This window comes from Tinamus guttatus, unplaced genomic scaffold (genome assembly GCF_059628265.1).
Source record: "Tinamus guttatus ecotype Peru unplaced genomic scaffold, ASM5962826v1 Tinamus_guttatus_pri_ptg000315l, whole genome shotgun sequence".
Classification (NCBI taxonomy): Eukaryota; Metazoa; Chordata; class Aves; order Tinamiformes; family Tinamidae; genus Tinamus; species Tinamus guttatus.
This window is the reverse complement of record NW_028288849.1, coordinates 836,752-858,942: the sequence shown is the minus strand read 5'-3', so window position 1 is coordinate 858,942 and position 22,191 is coordinate 836,752. Positions and strand designations below refer to the sequence as shown.

The 22,191-nt window shown below is 39.5% G+C and overlaps 1 protein-coding gene across 3 annotated transcripts in view; it reads right to left on the bottom strand.

Moving 5' to 3' along the window:
* The window catches only part of CTNND2 (catenin delta 2), a 550,669-nt gene that overhangs the window by 48,710 nt on the left and 479,768 nt on the right, over positions 1–22,191 (bottom strand). For all 3 annotated transcript variants that reach the window (XM_088528913.1, XM_088528914.1, XM_088528912.1), the window contains exon 16: positions 15,059–15,209. In XM_088528913.1, the coding sequence (XP_088385039.1) occupies positions 15,059–15,209 (151 nt within the window). The remainder of the gene's footprint in view (positions 1–15,058; positions 15,210–22,191) is intronic.

Below are 22,191 nucleotides of genomic sequence, written 5' to 3'. Positions count from 1 at the left end.
TAACTATACAAGAAAGTGAAAACAGTTAAAATAATATATGTATTAGATATAATGGACACAGTATTCTGTATAGGACATATATTTCCCTTGGTGCAGTTCTGCTAAAATGGCTGCTACTCCTATTGAAGTATATATTTTAATATGGTGAATGTTCTCCTTATGTGTGCACATGTGCATTTAGTCTATTCTCCTTGGTGCAATTTTTAAACTGACTTTTGCCACATAAAGACCACAATGGTCTCTTCATGATGTCCATATATATTCTGGGAGAAGAATCAAGTCAATGTAAGTAAGTGGAATGATCAGAACAGGACAGAAAACATGGATTTATTTATAGAAGTGGAATGGAAAGATGGGTTTATGCATTGTATGTGATACACCCACTCACACATGTAACCTGATTTTCCACCTAACAACTGCAGGGACCCATTAAAACCTACACTGCCTTCAACAGTAACAGCTACTATATTAAGATTTTAAATTAATCTCTCTTGTTACCTATTCAAAAAAAACTATGTTATTTTCTTTTGCTGCAGGATTTGAGTCTTCCTGCTACTTTTCAAACATTTTTGCAATTTAAAGAAAAATGGACATAACATGGTGTCCCAGGAAGGAAAGCATTGCTAAAGAAGCTGCAGTTTACTCTCATGACATTTGTCTTTATCCATGCAGGAATGAATGATTGGAGAACAACCAAGACAGAACTACAGTACTAAGAGCAGACCACTCAAAATCATGATGACAGTAACATGGTGCCCTTTATAAGGATTCCAGACCTCTGGAACCTACCACCGCTATCAGAGCGGCTGTGGTGCTCGGCAGGATGGGCGCGTGGCGCAGAAACGGGATTCCAGCAATGATGCTGAAACACCACGATGCAGGGACCGCTTTCATCCAAACCCAGCAGCTGCAGGCTGCCATGGCAGACACTTTCCTGGAGCACGTGTGTCGCTTGGACATTGACTCTGCGCCAACCATCGCAAGAAACACCAGCATCATCTGCACCATTGGCCCAGCCTCCCGCACAGTGGAGAAGCTGAAGGAAATGATTAAATCTGGAATGAATGTTGCCCGCCTCGGCACCCATGAGTGTCATGAGGGCACAATCAAGAATGTGTGAGAAGCTACAGAGAGCTTTGCCTCCGACTCAATCACCTATCACTGCTGTGTGCTCACTAAAACACAAGCGCAACAGTAAATTATGTGACTTCTGTGTATTTTCTGGGTAAGATACTATCCTGTAGCCATAAATTTCATGGAGAAAAGCTGTGGATTTCACTTGTCTTGACACAAAGTCTACAAGAGATTCCAGTCTTACATGAAAGCTAACGTTACTGCTGCAAGATGTGAAAGATGTCTGGAAGCTGCTACTCAAAATAGTTACAAAAAATTCATCATCAAAATTGAGGAATGGAGCACATGCATTCTGTAGATAATGTATCAAGTGAGTTCTCTAGACGTCCTCCTATTCTGGGTCTATAATGTCAAGCATCACAGATGATGAAAGAGAGAATGTCAGGAGCTGAAAACGCGCTTGAGGACTGGCTAAGAGTTCAAGCTTTCTTGACCTGGCATGATGGATTTCAGTAAATGCAAAAGGAGAATATTATACACATGCAGGAGATACAGAACAAAGAAGCACCTATGAAATCATATTCTGTAGAAAAGGCCCTGGAAACCTTAGAGGATCATAAAATAGACATGAGTTATAAGATCGGTTGCTATGAAAAAAGCAGCTCTGTAGGAATAACTAATGTTTACTGCTGGCAGAAGATATAGAGATCTTCTGTGGGACCCTGGTAAGCCACAAGCAGTCTGAACTCAGGCAACATATGGACCAATTAGAGTAAGTCAGAGCTAGAAAGACAGGTTAAACTGACTGTTGCTATCTTAGCTTCAGTGATGTACTCACCTACTCCAACTACACCTCTTCAATCTGTACATGAAGTATAATGTTGTATTCTTTGTGGCACTGCAATGCAGTGACATCCTCCTTGCCTTTGTGAAAGGCCAGCTCCAGGGCAGAGAAGGCGCCCGCCCACTGGAGGCTGCAGACTCTCAAGAGAAGACAGTCAGCAAAGCTGGGTCCCTGAATACACAGCCCCATGGCATGTCCAGGATGGGGTCTTCATACAGCCAACTCCGAAGATTTCCAAAAGAAAAGTTAAGCATTGGAATAGTGAAGATTTTGGACCAAAGTAGGAAAAGAGGAGCAAAACATGGGGAGCAGCTGTGAGAGCAGACAGGGAGAGTCCAGGCAGGAAATGAGGTGCAAAGTAAATGAGTACAGCGTACTGGCTGTAAGATAATATACAGACCCTTGCATACATTCTGCATGTTAACAAGGCCTCAAAACGACAAAACCAAGGATAACTACTCGTTCTGTAAGCAACTGAGGCAAGGCAGGCAACTGGTCAGCTCAAGAACCCTTCTGAAACTTAATGGTTTTCCTGCTCATCAAAAGCTGAGACATGGAGAAAAAACCCCACCTCCTCCAACTTGCAGCAGTAAGGATGTGATTTTGCTGTGTTTGCTTTCTGAACCAATTAATTCTGTCAAGTGATTTTGTTTTCTTCTGTGGAAACTCTACAACAAAGCTTTGGACCTAATTGCAGAGTCTTATTTAGACTGCCAGGCTAATGGTTATAGATAACTTGAGTTTTAAAGTACATTTAAGAATAAAAATGGTAAAGAAAGAGAAAACATTTGATATTCTGTAAGAATGTGGAAAAGGTTACAACCATGTTATTCTCTGACTCTTAATCATTTTTTACTCATTTGAAGTTTGAACTAAAGGTGCAGTTCTTTTCCTTTCTCTTTTTAATCACCTTGCCTCAGCTTTGAAGTTTCTGTAAGCTCAGGATGGCTTATCAGAATAGTCCCAGAGAATGAAAGACACTTAAACAGGGCTCTGAATGAATGAGATGAATTTCAGTCTCCCTAGGAAGAGGCTGAGCTCTTCAGTATAAGGCATATATGTATTCAATCCCAAGGCAGAAGAATGGATTTAACTACACTGGATCAAAATCCGTCCTTAGAAGCCTCATCTCGAAGGCTTTGCTCACGATGTGCTCTGGATCTCACCAGAGAGAATGAGAAATGTCCTCTTCCTTGGGGCTTGATGTAGACATTGCAGCACAGTATTGTACGACAGAGGATAACACCTTTAACTTCTGAAGATTTAGCACCTACAGAGAGCTTATGCACACAGGCTTTGAACTGATCATATCCCAGAGCAGGCTGGCTGAGGATGCAGTCTCTCTGTTTCATTGGTCTAATTTTCCAGCCAAGACAAGAGGAATTACCCACGCAGTCTTTGGTTGTATTTAACAAAAACTTGTCAGTAAATGAGAATAGCAATTTTTTGCTCATGCAGCTCCCATTAACCAAGAAGGGCCAGGCAGGGCTGGCTCACCCAGGCAGGCTGCCTGCAGAGCTCGAGGCAGCGGCAGAGGGGAGGCAGCCTGGGCACAACAGCATCTTCTGCCACTGACCACTTGGGGCTGGTCACCAGGTTTCAGCTGGGGGAATAATGATTTCCTAAACGGTAACTACATCAACTCCACAACTGAAAATGGAAATGCAGATCTTAATCCACCATCACGCACCTAGGAAATTTATCTAGCTACTCTTAACATTGCAAAAACAAGCTGTACTTTCACCTTCTCTGCTCTCACACTCCAATGCTTGACATTTATTTACATTATATTATTTATATTGTTTCACATTGTTACGATGATTAGCATGCATGCAGGACCACTCCCTCCCTTTTAATGATGTTGCTTTGTTACTGTAAGTTGGATCCTGCTTCTCAGGAATTGAATGGAAACATTCGCCTCAGCTTCCATGAGGCAGTTAGGAGACTTTCCTGTGGACATGCCACAATAGCACCTTTTTTTTTTTTTTTTTTAATGAATGGAATACCTTTCTATATATACGTGGGCCTCTCAAAACACTTTCCTCACATCTTTGGTGAAGATGATAGATCAGATAAAAAGCTACATACACACACAAACACACACATATATTTTGTGTGTGTGTGTGTGTGTGTAGATATAGATTAACCTAAGGAAATTATTACAAATCATTTCAGGGATATTTTGCAGACGATACGCAGAGTTGAAGTGAAGGAAATTACAGTACAAAAGGGAATGAAAAAGCCTCTGGATGTAAGAGCATTTGCTATTATATTTTTCCATGTATCTGCAATTATTTAAAATACCTCTTCTAACTATATAATTGAATTAGATATCAAATCAGAGCAGAATCTATTAGTCTACATATGACTAATGAGATTAATTTAGTAATAGGCACGACTGCTGGACACCAGAAGAAACTACATTTCATTCTACAGATTTAAGACATAGCCAATTTCAAAGATGGAATAAAATACATTCCATAGTATTTCCCCTGAAAATTTGAAAGTACAGTGCCTTATTTAAAACACAACAGTTTGAGTTATTATTATAATTTTCTTTCCTGTAATGGAAGCAACCATTTGCTTCTAAGTGCATTTAATGGCAATTATCCTATGATGACCTTGTTTTTACAATATGAATAAGATGGTCTGATTGTGGTTCTCACACCAAAATTATGGTTATATGCAACCTGAAGCAACTTAGGTATATGCAATGATGTTACTGAGGTTAAACATATTTTAATGGTGTCTGACTACTTCTAATTTGGGAATTAAAGTGTTTACTCTGCCTGACTTGAAATGCCAAGCATGTCAGCTTACCCATTTCGTATTTACTGAATACAGTATCCTTAGAGCCAAACCTTAGAGCCAAACTGGTAAGGTATGGACTAGATAGTGGATGTTATGGGGTGTAGAAAATTGGTTGAACTATGGGGCTCAATGGGCCCAGCTGACAGGTGATTACTTGTGGTATATCACAGGTGTCGATACCTGAGGCAATACTGTTGGGGCAAATATTTGGATTAACATAATTGATGACAGCATAAATCATGTTATCAGAAAGCCTGTGGACAACACTATGTGGGGAGAACAGTCTGTACGCTGGAAGGCAGGGATGCTATCCAGAGGGATCTTGAAGGTCTGGAGAAGTTGGCAGATAGATAGGAACTTCAAAGTTCAACAAAGGCAAGGTCCTGCATCTGGGATGGAAAAGTTCTACGTACCAGTACAGGTTCGTAAACAACCAGCTAGAAGGAGCTTTGCGGAAAAAGATGGGCACTGGTGGAAAACCTGAACATGATTCCACAGGGCTAGCTGCAAGCCTTGAAGGGCGAGCTGCATCTTGGGGTGTATTAGTGACACTCTAGCAAACCAGAGGAATGATTCTCCTTCTCTACTTAACACTCAGTAGACTGCATCTAGGTATTGTTTCCCGCTGGGGAAGCTGGGAAGCTTCTGTCCAGTACAAGGAAGACATTGCCAAGGTGGGGTGAGTCCAGTGGAGGGCCATGAAGACAGGTAGGGAGCTGGAGTACATGGCATACAAGAATTGGGTTTGCTGGTCCTTAAGACAAGAAGGTTAAGAAATCTTATTTTCTACAGTTGCCTAATGGGATGGTGTAGAGAAGATGGAGCCAGATCTTGGAAGGGCACAGTCAAAGGACGAGAGGCAAAAGACACAAGTTGGGACATAGGAAATTATGATAAGACAAAATGAATAAATTTTTTACCGCGAGGGTGGTAAAATATTGAAACAGGTTGCCCACAGAAGTTGTGGAATCCCATTTTTGGAGATACCTACAACTCAGCTGGACCAGGTCTTAAGCAAGCTGCTTTTACTGGGCTTCTATTGAACAGGAGGTTAGACTATAACCTCCAGAGGCCCCTTTCCAAGCCCCCACAATTCTATAAGACCAAATTCTGCTGTAATTAAGTCTTCCCTACAAATTGAGAATGTGGGTTTGTTTTTTAAATGCACTTACTTAAGTTACCTGGATAACCTACTTATCTAGGCTCAAATGGAGTAAGAGGAGGAAAACTGGTATGGGACCATCTTATATGGATTTAAGACTGTCTTCACAACTTTTCAAACAGTTTAATTACACCAGTTTAAAACACCTTTCCTTAATTCATCCAATGAACTAGTGAATTGAAACTGACAGCAAAACCTGCTGACTCAAACATTTCAGCTAGCACCCACACAAATTTCATGGTACATGTACCCCAGACTGCTGGTAGCTATTTAGCAGTTAGGAGCCCTGATTAAAGCAAGTAACTTTTGATTTTTGTTGCCTACAAAAGTTGGCCTGGCCTTCTCATTCATTGAGATATATCTAACAAAGGTTACAAGGCAGATTTTATTTCCATGTCTTTCTGTAGGGCAGAGCTCCACATCCTACTGCAAATTCTGAAAATGGTCTGTATGGAGGCGGTTCTGTGGTAAGTTTGTTCACAATCTTCATTTTGGAATACGAGAGGTATCATATCTGAAATAGCCACTTTATTTATTAAAAAAAAGTCTTCATTATAAGTTAAAACAAAATTCTGTATTCTTTTGTTTCAACCTGATCTTTGCATTTGCACAACCATGTAATATTACCTACTCAAAAGGTATGGGTTTAAACAGTAATACATACAAATGCTTTCTTAGATCAAAATTAGATATTGCTGAAGTCTGATCAATTATTATGAAGTATTATTATACATTACATTATTAAATTGCTAACTCTAGGAGGTAGTCACTGTATTGCTTTCAGGATTGCATAATCTCTTTCATCTCGCAGCCACAAGAGGAAACAAGTGGAAATGAGAAAATAAAAAGATTTTATCAGTAATTCCAGATTTCAAATAATTTTAGAGACACTATGTAAAGTTCAATGAGGCTGAACTTTGCAAAATCTGCTGGGTTTTCTCCTGAACGTTCTTCTTTTTTAGGCCACCCCCTAAAACTCTGAAATGTCCAAAAGGTATGTTTTGGTGGCATGGAAAGTAAAAGCCTGAGCATTTCTCAAGAGCCACCTGTGAGCTAGGTTTGCAAGAGATTCTATGAGAGCAACTGCACTAGCTTAAGAGGATGACAGGATGGAGGAGCATATGGAAAATTAACATCAATATGTCTGGGAGCAATCTGCAGAGAGAGGAAACAAATACAGGCAACATGCTTTCCTCCATTTTGTGTTTTTTTAATTGTTTCTACTTGCCACAGCCTTTGCAGTGCCCCAGACCCTTTCCTTCACATTAGAGATAAAGGGGCTGTTACTTCTGTCAAACGATAATTCACTTGCCTTGGTCTACTGTTTTTCAGTCACATATGTCATAGATAGGACAGTCCTAGTTTATTCAAAGAAAAGCGCTGCTAGTAAAAAAATTGCCATATACATGATTTCTATTGTTTGAAAATCACTTAAATTGATAAGGATTTCAGGAAAAAAAAAGCTATTTACATACTAGAGTAAAACTATCTCGCTGTTCTAGGAACTGAAGCCAAAACATCTGTTTCGATGCTCGTATCTGTTACTGTAGCTATCACAAAACTTGGATTTTCAAAACACTTTGCAGATTTCAGATAATTCCTCATGGATTAAAAACGCTTTTAGAATTACCTTGCCAGTGTGCGACATTTGCATTTCTACCTTTATATGTTTTATGGAATTTGCAATTGAATCATATGCACTTTGTAAGATCAGAACTCTGAATTTTCAAAGGATAAGTAGCTCTTCTCAGAATGATTACACGGAGAAACAGAGATGAAAATTAATATTAAATTGTTTGAAGTGTCAATCTTCTGAGGTGAGAAAATGGCTACATTTACAGTGTAATTGCTTTATAGCTTATGCAGCTGAACTAGAACTAGACTATGAAATTGTTTATCTCAAAGACATTGTAAGGTACAGTAGATAGGGGTACTTTCTTAGGTGTAAAATGCAGCGTAGAAGAGCATCCTCTCAAGATTTTGTTCGTAGGCTTTTTTTCAGAAAAGGTTATTTCATAAACAGGTGGCTTGGGGGCTTTATTCCTGGACAACTGGGCAATGAAAAACCTCATGAAATTCAACAAAGCCGAGTGCAAGGTCCTGCACTTGGGGAGAAATAAGACACCGGTACAGGCTGGGGACTGACCTTCTGGAGAGCAGCTCTGCAGAGAAGGACCTGGGTGTCATGGTGGACAACAAGTTGACCATGAGGCAGCAGTGTGCCCTCGTGGCCAAGAAGGCCAATGGGATCCTGGGCTGCATTAAGAAGAGCGTCTCCAGCAGGTCGAGGGAGGTGATCCTGCCCCTCTACTCAGCCCTGGTGAGGCCGCATCTGGAGGACTGTGTCCAGTTCTGGGCCCCACAGTATAAGAGGGATGTGGAGCTGCTGCAGAGAGTCCAGTGCAGGGCTACAAGGATGATCAGGGGCCTGGAACATCTGCCCTATGAGGAGAGGCTGAGGGAGCTGGGCCTGTTCAGCCTGGAGAAGAGAAGGCTGAGAGGGGTGTCTATAAGTACCTCAAGGGAATCAGTAAGGAGGATGATGCTGGCCTCTTTTCAGTGGTGGCCACCGACAGAACTAGAGGTAATGGCCACAAACTGAAGGACCAAAAGTTCCACAGGAACTTAAGGAGAAATTTCTTAACAGTGAGGGTGACAGAGCACTGGAACAGGCTGCCCAGAGAGGTTGTGGAGTCTCCTTCTCTGGAGATCTTCAAAACCCACTTGGATGCAGTCCTGTGCCACGTGCTCTTAGGTGACCCTACGTGTGCAGGGGAGTTGGACTAGATGACCTCTAGAGGTCCCTTCCAACCTTAAGCATTCTATGATTCTATGATTTATGGCATCTGGCTTATTTTATGGGAAAGAAATGCTGACCATGGGTTTCTCAGACTACAACATTACAATGAAAGTTTGTAAAAGGAGTATTTTTGGCTGTCCTATATCTGAGCCTGTGTTCCATTATTTCTGTTGTTTTGAGTGTCAAAGAAAAATTATAGTGCTATTTTTGCTAATTGACCTTGCAAAGTCTACTGAGCTAACTGAAGGGCAGCAAGACTGTACCTTTTTATGTGTTATGAAAAGATTGTCCTGCCTATCTTTAGTTATCTAAAAGTCAGCCATCTATCCTCCAGCTTCTCTAGGTTTCCTCTCATCCTAAAATCTAAAACTTGAAATGACTCAGGTAAGTAGGATGAATGGGATGTACTCCCCATATGAGGTGCAAGTCTCTCTTATCTGTTTAGAGAGAGCCCAATTAGCCTAACCCTCTCTTTATTTTCACAAGTTTCATGTTAGATGGATGCAGCTCTTTCAAAATCCAGACAGCTATACTTATGCAAGATGGAAATTCAGATGCAGAGACATCTTACTCCAGTCTTGAAAATACGTTTATCGGGACTTTGATCTTAAAAATAAGAATTCAATTTTAAGAGCCTGTTTTTTTTTTCTCCCCAAATCCTTTCACTTCATTAAGTTATTTAATAAAAATTGACTAATCTCTGCAAATACTGTGTCTGCTAGTTGGAAATATATTTGAGATAAACCTGGGCAAAAGGTTATGCAAAAGTGACTGAAGGCATAAGAAGACACTTGGCACAGGGCTGTCTTCTTTAATGGAAAAGTATTTAAGATTTAAACTTTTTAACAGTTTGAATTCTCTGCTAACTTACGTATACATCATTAGAAATTAAAGAGCCTAATGAAGTATTTATCATCTTAACTAATATCTTTGCCTTTACTGTTGTAGAGAAAGAAACACAAGCAATTTCTTCATGACCATATCTCCTGTTTGTTTTGTTGACAACAGCCTCTTCTTTTTCAGGTATTTGTCATAAAATGTTTTGCGCAGCTCAACTATTAAATAAAGCAAATCAAGTGCAAAAAATGGGTATAAATTAAACAAATTGCATATATTCTGCTTCTAGCTTCTTATGAACAAGTATGTACAATTTGTGTTTAACGACTTCTGGCATCTTGTGTAATGTCAATTTATGATTACAGAGACTAAGCTACTGTAAGTCAATTAAAAATTCAATTAAAAAAACCCAACAGTATCTTTCAGATCCTTGCAGAGGTATGTCTATCATATCCAGAAGTGCTCATATGTAAAAAGGAGATGAAAATACATGCAGTCATTCTAAGTGGGATGAAAGCTACCTGTTTGACCTAAGCATCTCCCATCTTTATATTCGCTATCAGTGTACATTACTAGGACTTATAGATGCTGTTCTTGTAAGTAGAAAAAATAACACTATTTTCACTTGGATTATTACTAATATTGAAACACAACTATAGTATTAAAACCAGTGATTTTCTAGAATAGGAAAACAGCATACAGATTACATGCTGTAGTTATCTACGCTTCCAAAGAGTTATACTCTGTTGTAAGAATGCAAGTATTTGTTTTTGACACATTTCCAGCCCTGCAACTGAGAAGAAATTTTTCCAAACAAGAATCAATATCACACTTTGAAATAACCTACCTGACAGTGCTTCGAGTACAAGGCTAGGCTGGATGACTTTCCGAGGCTCCTTCTAACCTGGCTTATTCTGTGAGTCTAACAATTCATCAGAGTTGTGAACTCCTGATATGCATTTCTATCGAACATTAAGTTTAGCAATAAAACTTTGAAACAAAATCCAGTTATTTCATATATCCAAATACATAGACATTGCTCATGAAATGGCAAGATATACACTCCCTGGTAATTACACATTCCCTAGACTTTTTTCATCACTCAGCAATACTTGGATGTGGGATTCCTGAAGGCCAGTGGTCATGCTGTGAGCAAGCCAGATAAGGGCAGAAGGGCGCCAGACCTAGATGAAAGGGCAGAAGGGCGCCAGGCCTACCTGAAAGGGTGGAAGGACTGCTGACTAAGAGATAAGGAGATCTTGCGGAGAGTCAGATAAGGAGGCAAAGAGTTGAGACAAACAAGTAGAGGGGGACGGTCGTTAAATGTGAGGACACGTGGGCACTGTTAGTTAGCCTCTGTTAGTTAGCCTATCACACTGTATAGTTAGACGCATGGACGCGGGGTCTTGACCAATCATTGTAAAGAAGCGCTCGCGTGTACGGGGAAATCTTGCATAGAATTTCGTTGACGCAAATAAGAGCTAACCTATCCTGAGCTCAAGCTTTGCAATATGCATGAACCTAATTAAGCTATGTATAAAAGTGCACACTGAGTGTTCAATAAACGAGTCTTGTCGATGACTATATGGTGTCGCAGTCTCCCTTTCTCCTACACTTGGACAATAATACAAGGTGAGATCTAGTTTATTGTATCTTAGATGAAACAAATCACATTCTTGGAGTATCTTTTTCACTCAATTACGGGAGAGCCTAACACCTGTATCTGAGATTGGACACTGAGTTTTCAGATGCCTAGCAAGATTAAGCAGGTTCCAACACACTGAATAACAAGACAGTTGAAACTCTATCCTTGAATTTTGTGCATTACATCTTACAGCTTGATCATAACAGATGCAGCAGTAACTGGGAATAATTCAGTACTGTCACCTTGTAGCCCCCAACTCAAGAACAATTATTAAAAAAAATTACACAAAATGACATAATAGCACAGAGCTTGTAAACAGTCTTTGGAGGATCTGTAGGGCAAAAGTGAATCTTTTTTATCTAAGTGAATGACTAAAGCTGTCTTGTTCTTCAGCTGACTCGGAGGCCTCTGTTGTAGCTCCACAGAAGAGCAGAGCAGAGCAGAGATGCAACCTTAGCGGAGGTCTTAAGCCATCGTCCCGTCCTCCAGGGAGGATTCAGCCAGCACAGGCACTCAGCTGCCAAGACCCATGTCAAGCCTGCTGGGGAGCATAAAAGAAGCGGTATATTTCTAGAGACACTACAGCTGAAACTGGGTACAAAAGGATTTGAGCACCTGCAGCACAGACATGAGGCTCATAGCAATAAGAAAGGGTTCTGAGAGCCCAAGATGATGATCAAACGCCTAGGTTTAATGCTGCCTCTCTCAGTCTGAATGAGATGGCCTCCTGAATGAATAGAAGGTTAAGTGAAAGATGAAGTGCCTAAATTGACTGATTCAGGAACTATAGGAGGTTTACTTAACATACTAGAAAATGTTTGTGTTAACCAGGTACTAGATTATCTAATGTCAGTCCCAATAGACCAATTTTAGTGTATCTTGGTCTAAGAAGGATTCAGTTTCAGAAAGAGGAAAGATGAACAGGCCAGCCCTGTGTCTCAACCTCCAACTAAGGAAAACACAGCTCCGAAGGCCTGGAGAAGAAAAAGAAGAAAAACAACTCTCTGGTTATATCAAGCACATGGAGTATGCACTAAAAGACAACGAATAAGGCGGCCTCACTATAAGAGGAAAATATTGAATAGGGATGGCTCAGATAAATTATCAGAGAAGAAGTCTGGCACCAAACTTCAGCAATATAATAACATACTTAATTGACTGGTGGAAAACAAAATACTTTGAGTGAGCAGAAAAAGTCAAGAAAGAATATTTTGGTAATTTAAAAAGGGTTTTTTTTATTTGTATGTTTTGTAGTTTGGTACAGGTCAGTCCAAACCTTCGCAAGCTGATATATTTGCCAGCTGCCTCAACAGTGATTTATGGGCTGCCTGTCACCAGCAGGATGAGAAAGAAACTCCTCGTTCTCTGGCATACTTCAGTAGAAAGCTGCGGCTGGAAACGGAGCCAGAGCACCAATGCAAAGGAAGCTTTACAGATTTATTTCAAGAAAAATGCAGTTCTACATATATAATCTTTACAACACACACAGATAGACTAGTCACCTTTAAAAAAAATCTAAAAACGGAAAACTGTAAATTTGTGAGACAGGGTTGTGACTCACTCCAAGAATATGATTCACAAACAGAAATTGAAATGAGGAAGAAGAAAAAGGATGCTGATTCTGCTTAAGCAAAAAGATGCTTAAATGTCTAACAACAACCTCTCTGTCTTCCTTTCCAGAAAAACAGTTAAGATATCTTAAAACAGGTGGAACTTAAATGTTCATAAAAACAGACAACCTGAGCTGAAATCCCTGCCAACTGCAGATGTCCAGGACTTTTGAACATGGGATCTATGATACTGCCTGTATGTTACAAGGAATGCAAGAACAAGAGAAAGTGACCACTGTTACTGTTTCCTTCCTTCCAGTTGAAAGAAGAAAGCCAAAAAATGAAAAAATGAAGATCGTTCAGGAATTAGAGTCACAGCTTCCTTTCCTAGCTTACTGGCAAAATTACACTTTTTATAACCTGCAATAAATTTGTATTCCAGTTATAAGGTACAATGTCAAGAGTTGTACAGAATAACCCTATGATACCTTCAATCTGAGCAACATTGCACTGCCATTACAGATTGGCTACATAAAAAATGTTTTTAGATCATTACTTTCAACTTTTTTCCACCTTTCAAAAATTTGTGTTTGTTTACACTGCATGTTCTTTGCAAATTCCATAATACAGTAATATTTAGGGCTTCCACAAGCTATGTCTTATTATCCAAAATTTATCAAAGTATTGTGTATGGCACATCTCATTAAAGGACAGATCTACTTCATATGTGTAGGTTTATTGTCTTAAATGAAATGTGCATATTTGGGAAGGAAAACGTTTCAATTAAGAAAAATTGGAGCCCAGAAAAGGCAACAAAATCAATGGCCCAGTCCATGTCATTACAAACCACAGCTAAAATCTGTGAACTTCACATAAAGCTTTTTGTAATGTCTATAATTAAGGAGAACACAACTCAGTATGCATGCTCTATGCTAAAGCTCCTGAAGTGGTGGTTGCTGAACCCCTCAGAGGCAGTCCCATGTATGAAGGAATCAGATATTAAATATTAAAGACTAAGACATACTGAAGGCTGAAAGTAGAGGTAGGATCATAAGAAAAGGAGAAAAAAAAAAAAAGGAATGGTCTGTTGCTTGCACTGATCAGGTGGTCTGATATACTTTCTTCAGCTGTTACGTCTGCTTCAAAAATGCTAGGAAACAGCTCAACACTGAGAATACACATCCTGCTTCCTGAAAGCTGAACACAATATGGTGAACAAATCCAATTTCTCAACAATCCTATCAACTATAACACAAGCAAAAGCTGGTCTTGTAGCTAAGGCAGTAAACCTGAGCCCAATTCCTCAACAACCACACCAGGCTCACATGATTTGCCAATCTCTGACTCGGTTTGCTTTACAGCCTTCTGCCAGCAAATTTTCTCTGTTGTGTACAATACATGAGGCGAACGATGGCTATATTTTAAGGACTTGCATGACACTACTGTAACAAACCACTAGCCCTGAGATACAAATAATAAAGCACTAGGATTGCAGGACTCTGTGATTAAAAGCATAGGAGCATAAGTATTGCAACAATAATAAATTAACAAGTCAGCATAAATGAAGAAAAATAAACTCTTAAAGTACAGAGGAAGTAAGAAATAATTGGTCAAGGCTGTTGAAATAATCCAAAACAAAGGCAGTGACTATTTTTCAAAGACAGAATATGAAACTAAAAATCCGGTAGTGTTTGAATGAATTTCAGTTAAAAACAAAAATCCCAAACCAGAAAACCTTAGAATTTTCCTTACTATCCCAAAAGAATTTAGATACCATAATGAGTCATGTGAGCCGCAGTTTTCTTCCAAAATACAGATGCATTTATGAATTAAGTGTGTGCTAGTTCTTTTGCTGGAGCTGCTAAGCTGCCAGTAAATTCCTGGCACCATCTTTAAAGTCTTTATGATTTGACATTTCATATTCTCCAATATTATATGGGGATCAGGAGTAGCTGCCCAGCTTAGATCCTTGATCTGGAAGATACAAGTGCTACTCTGTTATCAGCATATGAATGGAATATGGGCCAGGAAAAACTGAGCCTTAATTTAAAAGCTGTTAAATTAGAGAGGGATACTTTAAGGGTTGAAGCAGAACAAAAGCCGCTGCCTTTCTTCTAGATATTACAGCGCGCCAAATCATAAAATGTTACATGATATTTACTTGGCTTTAAACACAATTTGCAATACACATTGGGCTATCACATAAAATACGAACAGGGCGTATTGAACAAGTTTTAAAGGAATTCTGCTAGAACGAGGAAGAATAGCTTCCATCGTGCTCATCCTGCTGTAAACTAAGAACACGGAACATATAAATGGTTTGGAATGTACATACCTATTAACTCTTTATTTCTGACATCTAAGGCCATGTTTCGTAAAGCTGTAGCAACCGCACATACCACCCGGTCGTTGTCTATCCGGAGCAGCTCCACCAGGATGGGCAGTCCTTTCTCCTTGCGCACGGCAGCACGGATATACACCGACCACTGTGGAGACAGGGCAGAGAGCGTGAGCACCCCAGGGACAGAGCCTCTACAGCCAGCAAGGGCCTTGGGCTTCTCAGAGCTACAGAGAAAGGCTGAAAGAACCATGTGGATGTAAACTCCAAAGACAGGGAATTATCGTGTTGCTGCTGGTGGGCAACCACCTGATACGGAAACCCACATTTTTTTTTTTGTGTGTGGTGGCAAAAGCATTAAATGATGAATTGACTTTAATCTTAGCACACTCACTTAAAATTATACAGACCAAGTCTGCAGAACACTTGTTTCACATCAGCAGTTCCTCTATAGTGTGTAATAGTACCCGTTCATTTAGCTCTGGGTGTGCGCATCAGCTTAGAAGGATAATTATTGTATTTGAGACATACTCCTTATGTAAATACAAACCTCTTGTAAGCATGTAGCTAGCTATCTTAAAAGAACTCTAGAAAACAGAGTGGATTATGCAAATCACCTGAATTCCCTGGAAATATTTCTTGAGTCTTAGCTCTTCCTGTTTATATTATATGATAAACTATTGATTAAACTTAATTAGTTATTAATTTATAATAAACACAATATAATTGAGCAGAATATAATATATTGTACCATATTATATATTACAATATACATTACATTAAAAGTTTGCTTTCTCATATGACAAGTGCATGTCATGCACATTCATGCTTCTAGTGCTAATTGCACAAACCTTCCAAATTCCACAACATACAGCTTTAGGAAATGGAAAATACACTTCACTGGGAAAGGAAGTGTATCTTTAAACTCCACTTCTGGCTCTCAGCAAACACAGTTGAACTACCCTCTTCAAAGCCTATACTACAGACAAGTGCCCAAACTGCAAAAGCCAAAACATGTTTTACAGTAACATTAGCATATAGAGAGGTAGGCAAGGTCTGCAGAGTTGCAATATTTGGAGTTCAAACTTATTTTAGGTAATGCCATTCAGGGCAAATCAAGAAAAGGCAAGAGAAACCAGTACGTAACAGCACATAAAGAATATTGTATTGTACTATTCTCTATAGTAACAGTGCATAACAAAATCAACCAGCTGGATGGAGCATGAAGACTGTGCTAAGACAAAAGCGATAATGGTTACAGTAACTTTTCAGGTTAATGGGACGTGAGGTTCTCAGCATCATCATGCACAATAAGATAATGTGTCTAAAATGTAAATGCGCCCGCAATTTCTGCAGCAAAGCAATGCATAGCTCTAAGGAGAGGGAAAATAAACAAGTTGCAGAAGGATTCTTGATTGATCTTATTCTGGCCTCTTTTCTCCTTTAGTCTTTTCTCTACAACCGGTGTATGGTTTCATCTTGGAGGAAGAATCATTAGACAATTAAAATGAATCTTAATGATCAGTGACTTCAACTGAAAGTACGCACATAAAAATAATTTATTTCTTAATGGTTATTAAATATAATGGATGTAATGAAAACCCCAAATTAACGTTTCTAAGCTTCTTTCTTAGCTGTCATCTGCAGCTAGGGGTGTGCAGAGCGGTGGCTCTCTGCACTTACAAGCTTCCACCTCTGGGTTGTCGAGGCCTCACCCAGGGGAGGCCTCCACTGTGCGACACAGCCACGGGGTGAGCGGGCACGGAGATGGGGAGGACACTCCTAGCAAGCTGGTCTGGCCAAGCTAGAAGTCTGGTCATCGTGAGATGCTGATATTCAATGTAAAATTGCCTCCCAGATTTACCGCTTTCAGTGTGGATTGCCTGGGGAATCAGTGGGACTGTTTAAAAAACAGCAACAATAGTAAAAAAATCACATTTATGTCTATTCAACGCCAGAGACGATCTAAGATGTCCTTGATTATTCACAGTACAACAAAAATCCCTGTAAACTTTTCCCCTTGGAATTTCTTTAGTTAACTATGAAGGGAAATCACAAGGACTTTTTAATGAATGTTTTATGAAAAGATTACAACAAACTCCTTAGTTATTTTCACCACCCATTCTAAGTCTAAAAGAAACAAGCAGATTTAGGAAACAAAATGAGAAATGCTTTTTTGAGCCTATGGAAAGCAAAAGACACTCTAGGAAAAACACTGGAACAACGGAGAATGAAACAAGAGAAACTACCTCTTTCTGGATAAATGACATGCAAGTCTTCAATACTTGTAGTGCAGCCATTAATTTGATCACAGTAGTCTATAATACAGCTCCAAAGTTTTCATAAAGGAAAAATTCAGATATAATGTTTTAAAGGTGCACATATGCACACATGTACATAAAACAATGGGAGAAAGCGAGAGAAGCATGTGGGAAATCTCTCGTGTACCCTGTCCATTCCTTTTCCTCTGCCTCGTATAAGCACTCTTTTTGGGAACAGCAATGCCATCCGCTTTGGAGAAACTCACAGGCTTGTCTCTGTGATTTGCCAGTGCTACAGCTGTTTTTCTAAGACATTCATCTCAGGGAGATATACAGAAATGTTGCTTAATTGTTTCAAAACCCTCTGGAGAACTTTGTGTTTGGGAAGAGTTGAGAAGCAACTGTGTCTCCTTGCCCGAAGTGCCATCTAGAACGAAGCAGTTGCGCCCGCTGCCTGCATTTCAGGAATGCTGCCGTCGGAGTGCTGCTGCAAAACCCTTATTTCGTTCTCTCGGAGAATGGAAAAGTTGATTCATTCTTTCTTGTGTATGCTGATGGTTCTTTTGTTTGCCTAAAGGCATCGTGAAACATTCCTGCATTTCCACATTGCAGTTCAATTGCTAGGATGAGCTCAGTGAGGTATAAAAGGCAGACGTTAAAAATCATAAAAAAAGAAAAGAGTCCAAGGGATTGCTGCCTCTCTGTAAATGAGACATTCTGCCAATATACTTAATCATCCTGTTACTCCACAAATCAGTGGCAGTGTCAGTGACCAAATAATTGTTCAGTTTGTAAAGAAAAAGGACTCCTGTGGGAACAGTCTACACTTCAGAGGGAACAAGAAGCCAAAAAAAATTATTATTGCATGAGATTGCAGCTGAATTACCAGAGACAGGCACAGGAGCCATAATCTGTGACCAAATACTCTTTACAGGTAATTGAATTTGTGGAGCATAACTACTATACATCACTTTGAAGATATCTTGTGCATCTCAATGTCCACTGTCATTAGTGGTTTCTTCTTTATTTTTGTCACGATAATTAAAAAGAGAAATACAGGAATCCAGAAAATTATTTATTGGTTTGTCATAGTTATTATTACAGAAGACCATTTTAGGAGCTGAATGCCTTCAGGGATTAAGATTACATTAGGCTGCAAGTCTACATAAAAATACTTCATCTAGCTAAAATTATTCTTTTTTTTTTAGGGAAAAAAAAAAAGCAATTAACTATTCTAGTCTTCTTTAGTCTTCCACTAAGCACCTTCACAGATGCCCAAACTAATTATGTGGAGAAAAAAGGCAACAACTGAACAGATATTTTCCATTGAACCTGATATTTTTAATGGATTCACTTTTCCTCCCATTGACATCAGCATTATCTGAGTACCTCCAGATTATTTGGACATCGGATGCACTTAAGTTTCAACTGGAATTTGCATTGTAGAGCTACAGTTCCACATTCTGACTCAAAGACTCTATACAGATATCAGGTGGTAAGGGGAACAGCTAAGACACAAGCCACAAAATCAAAGCCAAATCAAGGCAGCAGCATGACAAAAACAAAATATCAGGAAGATTAGAGAGACTCAGTTTCACAGGAGAGGTTTAGAAAGTCTCTGACAGGTAAAAGCAATATTTTTATACTCCAGTTAAAAAATTACAGATCTACTTTTCCCCCTAGCTAGCTCCACATTGTGGAGTCCCGTCCCATGAGTGTACATGGCTCTGGGAATTCCTCTTTTTACAATACGTGAGGAAAGGGAGCTTCTACAGGGACTCCCAGCTCCCTGACTGCAGCATTCCCTTCTCAGAAACGATTCCACACAGGAGGCCACCACAAACTGCTCGACATCCCTGTGCTGGGACTATGGAAAACAGCCTGGGATTTGCCCGTCCAGGAGGAACATCTTCACAGGTTACTTTCCTCTTGTTCCATGACCTTAGTCAAGTTTAAAGAAAAAGGAGAAAACTGGTGGGTGAAGATACACAGAAAAAAAAAAAATACAATGGAGCTAACAGGAGATGCATCAGTATGTTTCCCTGTTTGGGATTTGGGAATCCTATCCAGCTAATATTTCCTGTCAGATTAATGCATGGCTTCTTTAGAAAGTTTGCCTTTGCTAAGTTACAGAGTTATTACAAGTGGTGATCTCTGCTCTATAATATAAGAATTCATAGTACGAGTATTTTGGAGAAAATGAATGAAAGCCTTTTCTTTGGAATTCAAATAATTCCTCCTAGAATAGTCTGATGAAACTCTAAAGGGTCAATATGCAAATAATTAATTAGTGAAGTTTGGCAAAGAACCCACAATATGTTCTGGCCTGATAAGAGAAGATACTAAGCTAGATGGCTGCTACTTTAGACAACAATTTTTCATTTTCTGCAAGTATTAGGATGGCAAGGGGCTAGAAACTCTTTTCTTGCTGCTCTTTGAAGTAGCTGCATTGGCCATGTGACTGAATCGGTCCCTGTTATGTTTCCAGCTTCTTTATCTAAACAATTTGCTGAATCTTTTGCTATGAGACTCAAATTTCTCTGAAATTTGGAAAACAGATGCAGTTGAGTGCCTAAGGCACAGAGAACTGTCTTATGAGATGAGGCCACTGTACCTGTTGTGGATCCCAGGCAAGGACAAGCAGCCACTTGTCGAGAGAGTGCCACCGTGCCTGGCTAAGCATGGGTAAAGGTGGAAGTGGAAAAGAAAGGGGGCGAAATGTCCTCCCGAGGCCCTGAGGAGCACAGCGGTCCTGCTCTACAGCACCACATGCGCAGAGCCGCCGTCCCGCTCCAACGTTACGGAGAGAAAGGACCAAATGGATACTCAGCAAAACGAAGGCTGCACGTCTCAGCAGTCAAGGGGAGTCTGTAAAGATTGAACAGCAACTGAGACAGCAGCAGAAGCACAGAAGGGCCCCACAAAGGCTCCAAGGAGGTTTAGCGCTTGTTTTAATTTGGGCATTACGTTAGAGATAGACTAGCTCTTGGTGCCTGTGTTTATATATATCAGGATCATATGAATGATTTTTCTAATGGTTTGTCAAAACTAAGTAAATCCTAGCTGTGGTGACAGCACTGTTTTTTAACCATGTGTAGTAGAAAAAAAAAGATCTTGTAAGTTATGAGATCACAGCAATAAGTATTGCTGAAACATCTTCAGCAGGTAAAGTGCCAACAGTGCAAATTTAGCTGTCAGATAAAAGATAAACAGGCTCCCACTCCCTGTGATATCTCCTTTCTTACTGAGAACAAAATTTTGTTCATAAAGGACATAAACTTGGAGTTTTGATATTGTTACATATAGGAATATACGCATATTTGAATGTAACTTTGTACACGCTGAGTAGTTTAACTTGTTGCTTAGCCTATTGACCAAGGTTAAAATTAAGAACTCACCATTCATTTCTTCCTACTGGCCAGGGAAAATTATTGATTCCAGACTACGTACAAAAACATCTATGGAGATTTTCCTTTAGGATGACTCTTGTCATTTTAAGCACACACATTTGGACATCTCCATATATGTTATTCCAGGAAGGCCATTCATAACATACAAAGATGCATCAGATGATACATAAAGCAAAGCAAGACAGATCTGTGAGCAGGTGCACGCCACTTTTCAAGAAAGAAAAAGATTTGCTCTTTTCAGACTCCAGTACTTCAGTCCTCCCTATGGATCAATGCTTTGATGCAGAAGAGCAAGAACAAGGAAGTAAAACTCTTCGTGTCCTTCCAATACAAATGGTTGGTTGCAAAACTGCTTTGCACCATCAGTGAGGAAACGCACCATCTCAACTGTAGAGTTACTAGCATCCTGAAATAACACTCAGCTTTACCTGAAATAGGCCCTTCCCAAATGTTCTGCTTCGCATATAAATTGCCAATCTATTCATTTTTCTTTGTAACCAGAAGATATACAACTGTGGTCTATCACAGGTTAAACTCTCCACCAAAAACATCCTTTATCACACCTCAGCTCAAAATCACTTTTTTATGTCGGTAAGTTACCTCATTTGGACCAGTTAACACACTTGTTACCAATACACTCCTTTTTGATTAAGGTTTGTCTTGATTCTAACAGCAATTAAATGAAGACAATATATTCTATTAACCACTGTATGAGAAGCTGATTTAGTCAACATACAGATAATACATGGCAAGATTTGGGCCCAAGCAGTGTTCCACCCTGATCCAGAAAAACGTTGTGCAAATATACATATGCACCACCTTTTTTATTCACTGTTATTTCTTCTGCAGTGCTTGGCTTTACAAGGAATTGCTGCAAGTAACAGAGCTAACAATGTCCTACAAGCTAAGATTTATTCCTTTCCACACGTGCATATGTTGGCATTATATGTACACATCACCGTATTCTCTGGAATAAAAACATTTTGTCCCACATTCAGCTCCTCTCAGCTTTTAATCCTTAAAGCTACATATACCCTGCTGCTTTCCCTTTGTATTGGAAATTTTCAAAACTAGTCCAGGGGATTTAGACACATATCAATGGTTAATTCTAATGGCAGACATTTATCTAAATCCCTTAGACAATTTTTTTTAACTTATTCTAGGCTTCTTTTTATCTTCCCACTTCCCCTTCATAATGACATTGGTTAAGCATTGCCCGCTTTAAAAGTGTTACTTCTTTGTCACTGAAGAAGATTAGACAGCTTTTTATCTAGAGGAACCAAAAGGACCAATCAGTTAGAAAAGAATCATGTAAGGACAAGAACTGCACTATATTTTTTTCAAGAAGAGACCAAACCTTGTGAAGTGTGGGAGCATGCACAGTGCTGAATACCTCACACTGTCTGGGATTCATCTGTCATGAAAATAAGGGCATTTAAAAAAAGAGAAGAATCATCCA